This window comes from Equus asinus, chromosome 8, assembly GCF_041296235.1.
Source record: "Equus asinus isolate D_3611 breed Donkey chromosome 8, EquAss-T2T_v2, whole genome shotgun sequence".
Taxonomy (NCBI): domain Eukaryota; kingdom Metazoa; phylum Chordata; class Mammalia; order Perissodactyla; family Equidae; genus Equus; species Equus asinus.
In genome coordinates this window covers 64,549,764-64,563,114 of record NC_091797.1, presented here as the reverse complement: position 1 = coordinate 64,563,114, position 13,351 = coordinate 64,549,764, and the positions used below count along the sequence as shown (strand labels likewise).

Below are 13,351 nucleotides of genomic sequence, written 5' to 3'. Positions count from 1 at the left end.
GTCATTAATGCGCGCACACACCCTTTCCCTCCCTGGCCCCATTTCTTCACCCTGTTCTGTGGTGGTCATAGTTGGGTGGATGTCTGCCAGTTATGTGTTCCACAGTTCAAAAAGATTTTGGTCTAATTAAAGTTTGTTAAGGACTCCTCATCTATAACTTAGCTCTTTAGTTCAGATTTTTTCTTTTTAATATCTTAAAATACTATCTTCCAGACTACCACATTAATAATGAGGCATTCCATTTTGATATGTTCGATATCTAATAGAACTTGGGGTTAGAGGAGCTGAGTAATTACAGTGAAACGGTAGGCATATTATGAATGAATTGTAGACTTTCCTAGTCAACTTCATAGTTGATTTTTACCTCAGTTTTTTTCTTTCTCTATTTTAGTGTGAAATATACCTTCCATGTCAAAGAAGGTATAAAATATGTACAATTTAAAGGTAATTGTACAGTGAACATCTGTGTAACAACCATGGAGATTAAAGAATGCAGCATTTGCCAGTATCTTAGAAGTTCTTGTTTTTAAAACTTTTTTTTTTTTTGCATTAATGCTAAACGAGTATGGGTTTTCACATGGATTTCAGAAACTGAATCTTTTTCTTTCTTCCTGAGGAAGGAAAAAATAGACCTCAGAGACCACATGGAGCTGTTTGTTAATGAAAATCCACAGCTTTTAGCCCACGATTTCAGCCATCATTTGGTAGAAGTACCACATTCCTCATGAGGGGAGTAGAAGTTGTGTAGCCAAACTAAGGTACACCTGAGTGTGGATACCCTGCTATTGTTTAAGGCATCCTAGCCAGCTCAAGAGTTCCACTGAGAGATTCTAATTTTAAAGTGGTCCTGGGGTTTTCTCTGGATATTGAAACTGCATTCTTAAGTAGCTAAATGCAGTTTATACTTCTAAAAGCTTGTAAAGTACTTTTCTATGTGAGGATACCTATTTTTCTGATCCCCAGATGAAGAGAATTGTTACTGATGTGGCAGCTAAAAATAAGCATTTCTATTATTAGCTGAATTCTGTGGATATCATCTGTAATGAACCAATCTGTAGCACTGACCAAGATTTACGATATCCCAGTAGAGAGGGCCTAGGACTATTTATTTGAGGTGTTTTGTTTCTTTGGGGAGGGAACCGTAGGCCAAGTTCAAGTCCCAACTCGGAATTTGTGTGTGTCTCTTTTGAAGGGGGGAAGGGACTCTGGAATGTGAATTATCTTCACTTGTTAATCCTGAACATGCTTCTGACGCATGAGTGGCAGCAGTCATGGGAGCAACTCCAGCCTTTCTCAGCAGATGTCACTGTTACTGTGTATGTTGAAGTATTTACAAAGGAAAAAAGAAACAAATGACTAATATAGAGTTCCTGTTTATCAGTTTTGCGAAATATGTTTAACATTTTCTTCACTAATACTTTCTTTATATTTAAGGGATGTAATATTTTTAGACTTGAGGGTAATTGCTAAATTTGGGATGGTCTAGCAGCTTCCGATGAAGAGTGTTTTTGTCCAAGTTTAATCTGAATCATCCTTCTGCTCTCATTGCCGTCATAATTTTCTGGCAACTGAAAGCTAATTTAAGTCAATTGAAAGTTAATCTAAGTCTGATCCCTTATTATGAACGTCTTCACGTTAAGTAGTAACTTGACTTTATTCAGGTATTCTGGGGATCTTTAGAAGACACTTTACTTCAATGAGATTTTTCTCTTACTACTCCAGCCTTTTTGAACAGAGTTGGTTAAAATTAAGTTTACTTGGCATTATCCCGTATTTCCTCACTGAAGAAAGTTCTTTTACTAGTTATAATCAAATATTTGATAGTTCTTAATTTTTCATAATTAGGTAATTGACTTATAAAATAATTAGAAAAGGAATTTTAAAAATGAATGACTTTGTTCTCAGTATTGGAAATAACTTCTCAAGCTAATTATTTTTATCTGATTATTTGTCTTAATTATTCTTGGCATGAATTGAACTTCCTTGATACAATGTTTTGCAGGTAAATGAATCAAAAACTATTTTAAAGCTCTGCGATTTTGGGTCGGCGTCACATGTTGCAGATAATGACATAACGCCTTATCTTGTCAGTAGATTCTATCGTGCTCCTGAAATCAGTAAGTTTGTTCAAATGTTGTTTGACCTGGGCCATCATATGCGGTGGAAACAGCATGTGTAATGTCTAAGTACTGTTTTCCGTCGCACTTCAGCAGCTGCACGAGGTCATTCATGAGGAAGGGAACCATAGCAAGTTCATCCTCCTCAGGTGGAATGGTGGTAGTTGTGACAGGAGTCTTGATCATGTCTGGCAAGAGTAGCAAAACAGTTGTGGAAAATCCTCGACTTTAGAAGACTGCTCTTGATTACTCAAGGTCTGATTATCAAATTTATGGATTGTATGGGACCTTTGTGTTTTCTCTTCCTGTTGCCTTGGTTGAGTCTGATTAGCACCTCTACCAAAGGTGAAATGAAAAAGAGAAGTTTTCTTCTGCCCCTTCATTTCCTCCCCACTCTCCCATTTTTTAAGGTTTTTAAGTTTAAGAGTCTCTGTTAAGAATTAGTGGGGAAAACCATGAAAGTAATGCCAAAGTGAGGTATTAAGATTGTGGTTAGTTACTCTAAGCTAAATTAATTCCCCATTAATGGAAATAAATAGTAGTTGATGTGTTTTTATCATCATATATTGAGACTTTCATTTTGTTTTCAGTTATAGGTAAAAGCTATGACTATGGTATAGATATGTGGTCTGTAGGTTGTACTTTATATGAACTCTATACTGGAAAAATTTTATTTCCTGGCAAAACCAATAACCATATGTTGAAGCTCGCCATGGATCTCAAAGGAAAGATGCCAAATAAGGTAGGACATTAGTGTGAGCTTTTTTTTTCCAGGTCTCAGCAGTAGTTTCCTATAGACTGATGGATTGCTGACATTTATTCATCACTAGTGTCTATAAAACAATTTCAAAGAGGCAGGTACATAGCTACCAGGATTCCTTAGCTCTTTCGCACTTCTGGTGTTTAAATTAGCGGTTCTAATCAGCCACGAGCTATCAAAAGAGAGTAAGAGAACTGCAGTTTTCTTTACCCCTTCAAGTCTGTCTTTGTGCTTTTCTTTACTTTGTTGAATTAAACAGGAGAGTAGGGGCCTATAGTTTAGGGTGGAATTGGGATTGAAGAAGAGAGCATTGATCAGCATACATTTGTTAAGCACCATATATATATATGACTGTTTCATATCTCCATTCATCCTTTGTTCCATTGATTGTCCTTCAGTGATGGTCAGAGAAGCAGCAATGTTCTCGGGAGCACACCCTTATTGGTAACAGCACAAAACATGCTTGAGAGCTGGAATGAAAAAAGATGCAGGTCAGGTTAGTTACATGTGAGGAAGGACCTAGTACTCAGAATGAATGAGTGAATATTGGAAGAGGAACTTGATGGCAATCAGTTTATTAAAGATTGGAAGTTATTTGGGAAAGGAAAGTACCAAAAAAATTTACTGGAAATAACCATCTTTCTGACATAAAACTCACCTTTAATGCTTCGGCTAAAATGTCAGTTTCTGTTTAATTAACGTGAATCAAGAACTTTAGGAGTTTATAAAAATGTCTGAGGGGCATACCTTAGACTTACAATTTCAGCTTATTTGCTGAATTTCTGAGAGAGATTCAGATTTTTCTCCTTATAGGTGAGCAAGCCATTATATTTTTTAGGTAGTGTCCAAATTCTGTTATGTTGGACTTGTTTAAAATAAATTACACAGAAATTAGCCCTGTTGATGTTTGTTTTAATGAGGTCTGGCCTGTATCATATTAGGGCTATTGAAACATAGTTTGTACAGTGTCATTAGGTTTCTTAACTGCCCAGAGAAAAAGCTCCAACTGTGTAATATTTTTCTATCTAGGAACAAGTGATTTTAAGTCTTTGTCTAACTCTCAGTTTTGAATAGGGAAAGCACAACTTGATATAATTGGTTTAAGTCACTGCCTGGGAAAATATAATTTCATGTTATTAAATGGATTTAGGTACAGCATTTCTTTTAGCTTTTCCAAAGTTGTTAATAAGTTCTCCAGAGCAAGGAATCTCAGATCGTTTTCAAATGAGAAAACAAACCCAGAGAGACTACATAATATTTGTGTGACTTATGTATTAAATTGTCTCTTTGATAATAGTTCAGAACCCAAGTTTTGTTTTGTTTTCTTGCCAGATGATTCGGAAAGGTGTATTCAAAGACCAACATTTTGATCAAAACCTCAACTTCATGTACATAGAAGTTGATAAAGTAACAGAGAGGGTGAGTCTCTTTTAAGTGTGCTACATTCAATGATTGTTTTATTGTTAAATTGAGTACTGGTTGGTACTAGGAGCTATGAATATTTCAAAACACTGAAAATAATTTCTTTTTGTCTTTGGCCAATTCCTAAATAAAACTGAACAGATTATGAAAGAGATGATGAGATTTCTGAATGTTTGTTTCTAGTATGATGAGTTTATTTATATTATAGGTCATATTTAGTCCTAAACTCTTCTTCTCTCCTTTGGATCACTTTCTCGCTCAGGCCTCCCATCCAGCTTCGGGACGACTGCCAGAGTGATCTTTTGGAGAAAATCTGATCATGTTACTCTCCCTGCTTAAAAACCTTTTGTTCACTCCCTATTACCAATAAGATAAAATATGCTTAAATTTGAGTGACGAAGGCCTCCGTGATAGGAACTCTGCTATCTTCCACAGCTTCCCCTCCCTCAGTGTACCCCATAAACCTCACCATTCCACACTCAGCGGTAGCTAAAGGGCCTGCTGTTGCAGACCTTTATGCCTTTGTTTACAGACCATCCTGAGCTTCCTTGCCTCCTATACTTCCTGATCCCCTAAAAAAAATTACTCAACTTGAAGCCTCCGCTGAAATACACTTTCTGTGTGAGGCTTTCTAAAACCTCCAGGTTGTGGTAAGGATTTATTTTTGCCCCATTGTAGTGTGTGTCCCTAATTTTGTCAGAGCACTTAATAACATTTCATGGTATTGGCTCATTTACATGTCTGTCTGTTACCACTTCAGGGTAGGGAAAGTACAGTTCACACATTGTGTTTACTATTAATTACTTTTAATTAACTATATTTTTGAATTTTCATAGAATTCCTTTCTGTTCTCATTTTGATCTTTTTACAAAATTAAATTACATAATGGTTAAAAAAAACTATCATGCTAAATTAGGGTTTTTCATTTAAGTTTTTTGGTTGTTTCTTGAAAAGATGTAGAGGATACAGGAAGCCATGTAAAAGTTTTAAATGAGTAGATAATGGCTTATATATTATTACATACTAATATTTTTGATAGAGTCTGATTTAAGTTATGTTTAGTAACTTATTTAGAGAGATGCATTTTTAAAATTATTTTTAGGAGAAAGTTACTGTCATGAGCACCATTAATCCAACTAAGGACCTGTTGGCTGACTTGATCGGGTGCCAGCGACTTCCTGAAGACCAACGTAAAAAAGTACACCAGCTAAAGGACTTGTTGGACCAGATCCTAATGTTGGACCCAGCTAAACGGATTAGCATCAACCAGGCCCTACAGCATGCCTTCATCCAGGAAAAAATTTAAACGAGATGAAGAAGCTCCAAGGGTTTGAGTAATTAAATACAAAGACTGAAGAAATTTCACAGCAGTTTCTTAATGTATATAAACTTATAAGTATTTCTCCAGCAAATTTGAGGAAGCATGATATATTTGAATTAACACCAAGGGTGATTTTTCTTTTAGAAATGTTAGTTAATCTATTGTGTCTTATGTGAAATTTCACTGTAGAACTGTTATAATTGCCAAGACTGCACAAAATTACAGTGCTAATGTATATGGTTGCAGTTCACATAAAAGAGAAAAGCATCTGTTATAAAACGAGTAGTAATACTGGGTGGTTGATTTATTTTTAGCAGACTTGGCTTCATTTTGGTCGTCAAATAAAATGGCCAGCATAAATGCTGTTTATATTCACGTTTTCCTAGGTGTGTGTGTGCAGGCCACAGCAGCATGCCCTTGGTGTAGTCAGTGCCGAAAGGGGTCTGTTCCTTCTTGAGCCTGCCTGCAGGGATGGTCTCCTCTTTTAAAGCAGGTTGTGTACAACATTCAGTACACTGAAGGTAAGCTAAACCATCAACATCACTGGTGTTTTAAGATGTTATTTTATTGGAACAATTGACAAATGAGGGATATTAGCTTTGTGGCAGAATTCCCTGCATGTGTGGTAACTGATCTTGTTTTATTTTTTGGCATTGCAACTGTGGCATAGTTACAGTTTCTGTTCTGTTCATCACATTTAAAATTTGAAGAGTATGCGCTTGATGGATAGAGCGCCTTCAGTGTACTGTTTCTTATTAACTTTAATTTTTTTAAATCAACTTGCTATAGACTTTATATACATTTTGTTAAATACAGTTCCTAGTGACATAGAAACGATGCGTAGTTTTCATTTACTAATTACAGATGTTGAGGCCTGATTCTGAAAGTCCTCATATTTAAAAATTAGATAGATGACATAATGAAATTTTTAACTATTTGTATGTCATTTTGAAAGTGTACTGCTTTATGGTAAAAGTGTTTTTCATTTGTTCATTGTTTTCATTATTTGTGATCATGTTGTCTTTCAATACAGGCATAAACCTTCCACTCTTGAACAAAGCAGCTGCTTTTTAAAAGCGGTAATTGCTTCTTTACCTTTTATTTCTTTTGTAAATGAAACTTTTCTTTAAGAATGTGACTTTAAAGTGTTGTCTATTGCATAAAACAGTTGACACTCACTTATTGTAAAGTGAAGATTGTTCTACTGCATGTGAAGTGGACCATGCAGATATCTGTATGTTCTCAGTATGCATCACTAGATAATAAAGTCTTTTGTGAACAAGGCATTTGTAGCCATTTTTAAAAGTTTTTTGTCTTCAGTGCTGGTAAGTCAGGTAAACCCTAAATAGTTAACAGCAATCTTTCGTTTCTTCCTTTTAAGTCTTTAACTAAAAGAATTGTTTAAGATGTAAACCTAGCCAAAAGTTTATCATTTTATTAATAATTCGGATCCTAATTATTTCATCAGAAAATCCTACAAATATTGTCAGCTTTCAGTGTAGTGAGATAATTCCTGTAGGTTATGGGGTATAATTCAGGATTTAACTAATGTTTCTGCTATTTTCTCACTTTTCCTTTTGATGGTGCGGAAAGAGAAAAAAGGAAAACGGGGCTCAGGCCATTCAACGCCTTCTCCAAGGGGTCTGATTTGCTGAGACACCAGCTTCACCTTCTTAACAAGGTTATTTCTGACAGCATGTGTAGATAAACATTTAGCAACAATTTAAAACAAAATCATGTAAATCAGCTTGGTTTTGCAACACAAAGGAATTCGTATTTTTAACATGGTAGAAGAGAATTTTCAGAAATGTATGTAGTCTTTTCTGTTTGGGTGGTAAAATTAATGCTTGTTTCCCTGAGGAATGTGGAAAATAATCAGATTTTAGGGGTTTAAATAACATTTTTTAAATTGTAAATGGGATTTTTTTATTCACCCAGGCACCTAATTACAACAAGCATGCACATTTTCGTGCATTCAAGAATGGAAAATGAGAATAGCAGCATTCTTCTGGTGGGTTTTGCTCCATTTAAAGACATGAAATGAACTGCAGCCAGAAAGGTGGTAGATGCTATAATAAGCCAACTTTGAGTCCACACCCCGTCTCTTCATGGTTTAGACTTAATAAAATAAGTGCAAGGTGGCTTTCATCTTCAGGTGGAGTGAAGCCTTTTAAACAAGGCATCACAGATGCAGCTTTTCTACCTTAATGAAGCGGGTAGTGATTTTCCCACCATTATTACTTTATTTTGGTGATAATATGCTGCATATTCAAGTTTCTTACAGTTATTTTCACTCGAAATAGTTAACATTTTATGCTTCTTGTGATTTTCTTGGCTTCATTTTATTTAATTATTTAAGTAAGTTAACTCCCACTAGAAACAGTTCATCTTATGCCTTCAAAACTATTACATATTCTTAAAAAACAAAGTTGCTTGTTACTTGTTCTTTGTGTTTTAGGTGCAGTTGAGTGGAAGATGATGACAACCAGAAGACATGAGCTAAGGTTTCTGTCCTATAAAAGATTTAAAAAAAAAAAAGAATCCTCCATTTAATTTTTGTCTAATTTTTTAGTTTCAGCATTATGATTTGGGTTTCATTAATGTTTGGTACTTAGAGTAGTGGTGCTATTGTGGTGTTCATCTGTAAAGTGCTTGTTTTATCATCCTTCCTGCCTCTCCTCCCTGTTTCCTCCCCTGACATAAAAACAGTGGTCAAATGTAGTGATGGAAAAGATTCTTGGATGGTGAGGTTCCACATAACATGGTTGTCAAAATTGGTGCCTAAGGATTATTAGAAAAACAGCAACCACCTAAACAGCATACATGGAAAAGTAGTCTTTAGGTAGCTTATCTTCTTGGTAGATGCAAAAGAATAGAAACTGGAGCTCTAAGAACACTGCTCGGCTCCTTTAATACTTTATTCTCCAACTTCCCCTTTAGTAACTTGTTTTAACAAGTGCTCCAGCCATGGTCTCAAAATAGGCAAAATATTCGGAGCCATTGTTGGTTTTTCTTCTTACAGGAAATAAGTAATACACTAGATCTTTGATATCCCCAACTTTAGCATTCCTAGGTTTATCTACTTGAAAGGAACCCTGTAGACGATCTTTATATACATATACATGATTCTATTGGAATTTGTAATTTTGCTGAGGTAGAAATTTGGAACTCAGCAAGCTCTCTGTGAAATTGCGGTCATTTAGTGAATGATCCCTAACAAACCTGCATTTGTGTTCAGAGTAGCTGTATAGTTTTCACATACAACTGTCTCGTGAATTTTTTGCCTTATGACACCTCATGGCAAAAATGATATCCAGTGATTGTCAGATGTGAGGGTTCCTAAGTCTTGGGACATCGCTCTCATCTTAAGATGTCATAATTCTCTCTACAGTTCAGATGTAGAAAACAAACATCTAGACACTGTTCTCTAGCTAGAACTTACTCTCGAAGGTTGTCAGAAATTAGGTTGGAATTTCGAGGTTCTAAAGGGAAGGGAGCATCTTGTCATAAATTTTAAGATACTTCCAGGATTTGTATTCACCTGCACTTCCTTTATAATAGCATCCTCTTTCTTTATTCCCCAGTGCATAGCTTGTTCCACTCGACTTCTTTCTATCAAAATAATTGTTTTAAAATAATATGAGTTTTTTTTCTTTGCCATTATAATTACAACTTTTTTCCCTAACTAAAAGAAATACTCAGGACATTTTTACAATATGAAAAAATTATATAATGTTTTATGGTATGTAGTAGAGGCAGTGAAATGTAATGTTCTAAGATTTTTTCCATATTTGCATTCCTCCTACTGTGCTTTAGCTATCCTTTATCATTTTGTAGCAGAACTCTAGCTTGTGAGGTATAAATAAAATCTCTGAAATGAAACAAAGGAATCACATAGCTTAAAATTCAGGCCAAGCAGTTAAGGAATGCTGTGTTAAATGTTAGAGATAGGAAAGAAACCAGATATTCAAATGTGTGATTTCCTTCCATTAGTTATAATGATGTCATTAGAAATTGGGCTTCATAAAGTGTTTCTCTCTTCATGGTATACTAGTTTCACGCACGTATGCAACATGAGTTCTATCATTCCAGCTGGAGTGCTCTCCTTAGAGAAATGTGCACTACAAATTCATTTGTGTTCTTCACACATCAGTAATGTACACTAAATTGACTTTTAAAATGTTTTCCAATTATTTTGATAGATATCATCATGGCATCTTTAATTTTTCTTCTCCTTCTATATGTAGGGTTAAGGGCCTGTTCTTCTGAAGAATCTTTCCATTTAGTGATCAAGATATGGAAGCTGAGCTCTGAAAATAATATGTACCCTAATGTTCATGATATCATTTGAATTGTAACGTGCATTTTAGCAGCAATGTTCTCAGTCAACTTCCTGAGAACTTAATAAAATATGCCGCTTGTTCCCATGCTGTCTCGTGAGTTTTCCTTTGCTTGAGTTTGATATTTTACATTTAGTTTTAAGTTAAAAAACACCATTTCTTACCTGATGTTTCTTAGATGCTGTTTCACTGATGTTCATCGACATGCTTTGAAAAGTGTCCGTGCCCACATATAATTGGGAACTGCTGGGTTAAGCTTAAATATTTACTTTAAAAGATCTTAGAAGACATCTGCTGCTTTGTGAATCTCAGTGAAGGGGAGAGGTGTGGAGGGATCTTGACCAGCTGCGGGGCAGCGTCTGCCCTTCCCCTGACCTGCAGCTTGGGAGCAGCTAGTTTGGCGTGATCATCCTGACAAACATCAAAATGTTTTCTAAGCAACTAAGTACAGAACACACTTGAAAGGGTGTTCTATTGATGTTCTTGTTACATATATTTCTGACTTGGTTTTCCCAGCAACAGAAACATAAGTAGTAGTCAGATAACTCCCTTTTCTGTGATGCTTTAAATTGGTTCATTGCTGATGAGGAGCCTGACAAATACTGGCCTCCTAGCCTCAGTCTGCCCACTATTTTCTTCTCTTAAAGGATATGTCTTCAGCTTTTAAAAACAGTGAATGAGATGCTTAAGAGGAACAGGGCATTGTGTGAATCTCGAGCACGGCAAAGCAGGATTGGGGTAGGGAGGGACAGAGTGTCACTGTAGAGTATGGCCAACCCAGTTGTAGCTGCCTGCCACCAAATGGCCAGCAGAAGCTAGTTTGGTCAAGTCCTGGTTTTTATCACCAAACAGGCCCAATGTCAGAGGCTCTGGATAGCTGCCTTGAAAAGGCCCTGGTTGTAGTTTTCTCCTTGGGCTGGCAGAGGATTAAGAGCTGCATGTTCATCTACCTAAAGTGATTGCCTGAGAAGGGTTGTGAGATCCTGTGTTTGTTGGGGAAAGTGAAATGCAGGGTGTACAGGGGCAGGAGGGGGTGGCTGCAAATTGTTTCAGGAGAAATATCTCTTTTTACATGCGCTTTCTCTTACTCATGGGGAAGTCAGAATCTACCTCAGTTAAGATCCAAAAAGGAGCTAAGAAAAAATACCAGTACTGGAGAGCTAAACATGGAAATTGATGAGCAAGCCAGGAGGCTGAGTTTAACTAAAATTTCCTGAATATAATTATGTTACGAACTTTGCCAAAAGTTTTTTTCAAAAATAAGTGGTATAAGTTAGCTTCTAACAGGTCTGAAAAAATAGCCAAATTTGAATTTGTTTATAGTTAGTGCCCTGCCATCCAGTGGTGAGCTTTTCTACACCCAATTCACATGTATTGGCCAAGTCTTGTACCTCGTCATTCTACAAGATGAACTTGCAACGGCTACGTCGACTTCCTGCATACCACTTCTGACCTCATGCTGGGGACTCAGTTTACCTAGAAGAATCCCAGCAATGATACTTTTACTAAGTAATCGTGACATGTTAAAATTGTTAATCCCTTTGCCTCGTAATTGAAATCAGCAATGCTAATACATTTTTTGTGTAATTCCATTTAACACAATTTTGGGCTCTAATTGGAAATTGTCTGGTAGGTGTTTCAGTAGCTCCTATTTTTAGGTCTAAGGGCATCCTAAATAACTTGTCATGTTTCCAATAGGAAAGTTGCCCTTAATTTTCTCTAAGCCATTAAAAGCCCAAAATCACTTTTCCCCCCACATTCAAAGGGACCAAAACGATCCTTTAGTGCAGAGATCCTTTTCATGGAACCCCTGACAGACTGATCCTGTATTCCCTAAACCTCTAAAATGCTCCTCCCCACCTCCTGTGTCCCATCTCTCATGTCCATTCCACACTGGTCTTCAGAAAACCAGGCTTTGTGTCTGCATTACTTCATAGCACGTCCCTGGCGGCTGGTGCATGCGTGGTACGTGCCTTGTAAGAAGGAAGACAACTTATGTAGAGAGTCGTTGCTCCAGTGGTGGCTACTGCAGTGCTGTGGCAGCTCATCCCCCTCACTCTGCCCCCTGCGTCATTTCTATTTGCCCCAATGTTTTCTGTCAGGCACTGTACTCACGATCCTCACATGATTATATGAGATTAAAGGTATTCCACCCCCCCTACAAATGATGACAGTGAGGAACAGAGAGGTTAAGGAACCTGCCTGATGGGTTAGAGTTGTTGAGTGGCAGAGCCTGGGTTCAGATTCAGATAGTCTGGCTATGGAGCCAGTGCTTATAACTGCCCTGTCGTGTATAACGCCCCTCAGTGATGGGTGAAGTCCATTCCGTGATCAAATACTCCAAAGGGTCTCTACCAGATGCCAGGCAGTGATTGTCCAGGATACAGTCAGTGGTGAGCAAAGCAGTCGTGTGCCTTCCTGAAGGTTTTATGAGTAGAAAGTACATTATTACAGCCCTAAAGTTGAGGGTATAAAACCCAAACAGGTAAAGCAGAGATGAGAATGAGCACAAAGGGCTGGGAAAAAAGGTTCAAGACTCGCTAGAATTCTAAGAGTGACAGTAAAGATAGTAGAAGGCAGGGGAAACAAGAAAGATGACTGCAAGTTGGAACTGAGTGGAAACGTTAAGTCCACTTTTTATTATAATTGTCTGAAAGGGATGTTACACTACTTTGGATAGTGACACCAATTGTATGAGATTTAGGTAAAATTCTGTGGGATCCTGAACAGTTAGTTTATTTTCCATTGCTGTGTTCATATGGTTCCAGAAAATTCTTCAAAATTAACCTGAAAACTAAGCATACTCTCTTTGACCCTTGCCTCTAAGAAAACTATTTGAGCCTTATTGTTTTACTAAAGATAGGTTAGAGGAAACAAGCTACAGTAGCGGTCTTCAACATTTATTTGAATTGTCCTTCATCTTGCCCATCCCTAATTCAAATATTCCATCTTATTTGGGGGGATGATAAAATTTGGTATCAACCGCCTTTGTGTGGGGAGGTGAGGGCAGGCAGAGGCTTTTTGCTTTTCATTTTTACCTTTGGGTAATATTTGAAGTTTTCATTGTGTGTTTTTTTTTTAATGTTTAAGAAAAACGAGAGACCAGCCCCGTGGCACAGCGGTTGAGTTTGCATGTTCTGCTTCTCTGCGGCCCAGGGTTCCCCAGTTTGGACCCCGGGTACGGACATGGCACCACTTGGCAAAAGCCATGCTGTGGTAGGCGTCCCACGTATAAAAAAAGTGGAGGAAGATGGGCATGGATGTTAGCTGAGGGACAGTCTTTCTCAGCAAAAAGAGGAGGATTGGCAGTAGTTAGCTCAGGGCTAATCTTCCTCAAAAAAAAAAAAAAGAAAAGAAAAATGAATTCGAATTTACCAACCAGCCACTAAAA

The 13,351-nt window shown here is 37.1% G+C and overlaps 1 protein-coding gene and 1 long non-coding RNA gene across 9 annotated transcripts in view; both read left to right on the top strand.

The window, feature by feature from the left end:
- Positions 1–6,699, top strand: part of PRP4K (pre-mRNA processing factor kinase PRP4K) — a 34,971-nt gene extending 28,272 nt beyond the window's left edge. The window contains exons 12-20 of one of the 8 annotated variants that reach the window (XR_011505251.1): positions 621–758; positions 1,193–1,316; positions 2,003–2,117; positions 2,211–2,372; positions 2,708–2,859; positions 4,210–4,296; positions 5,402–5,679; positions 6,007–6,141; positions 6,654–6,699. Coding sequence is in view for 1 of the 8 variants with exons in the window: in XM_014839640.3 (XP_014695126.1) it covers positions 2,003–2,117; positions 2,708–2,859; positions 4,210–4,296; positions 5,402–5,605 (558 nt within the window). In the remaining 7 variants the exon portion in view is untranslated. Of the gene's footprint in view, positions 1–616; positions 759–1,192; positions 1,317–2,002; positions 2,118–2,210; positions 2,373–2,707; positions 2,860–4,209; positions 4,297–5,401 lie in introns of all 8 variants that reach the window. The other 7 variants (XR_011505252.1, XR_011505249.1, XR_006529905.2 and 4 more) reach the window with 7 other exon arrangements.
- Positions 6,700–7,162: 463 nt separating this feature from the next.
- On the top strand, positions 7,163–10,005 carry LOC139045895 (uncharacterized). The gene is made up of 4 exons (XR_011505253.1): positions 7,163–7,301; positions 7,559–7,631; positions 8,079–8,124; positions 9,868–10,005. It is a non-coding gene; the product is annotated as an uncharacterized lncRNA (long non-coding RNA).
- Positions 10,006–13,351: the final 3,346 nt, after the last annotated feature.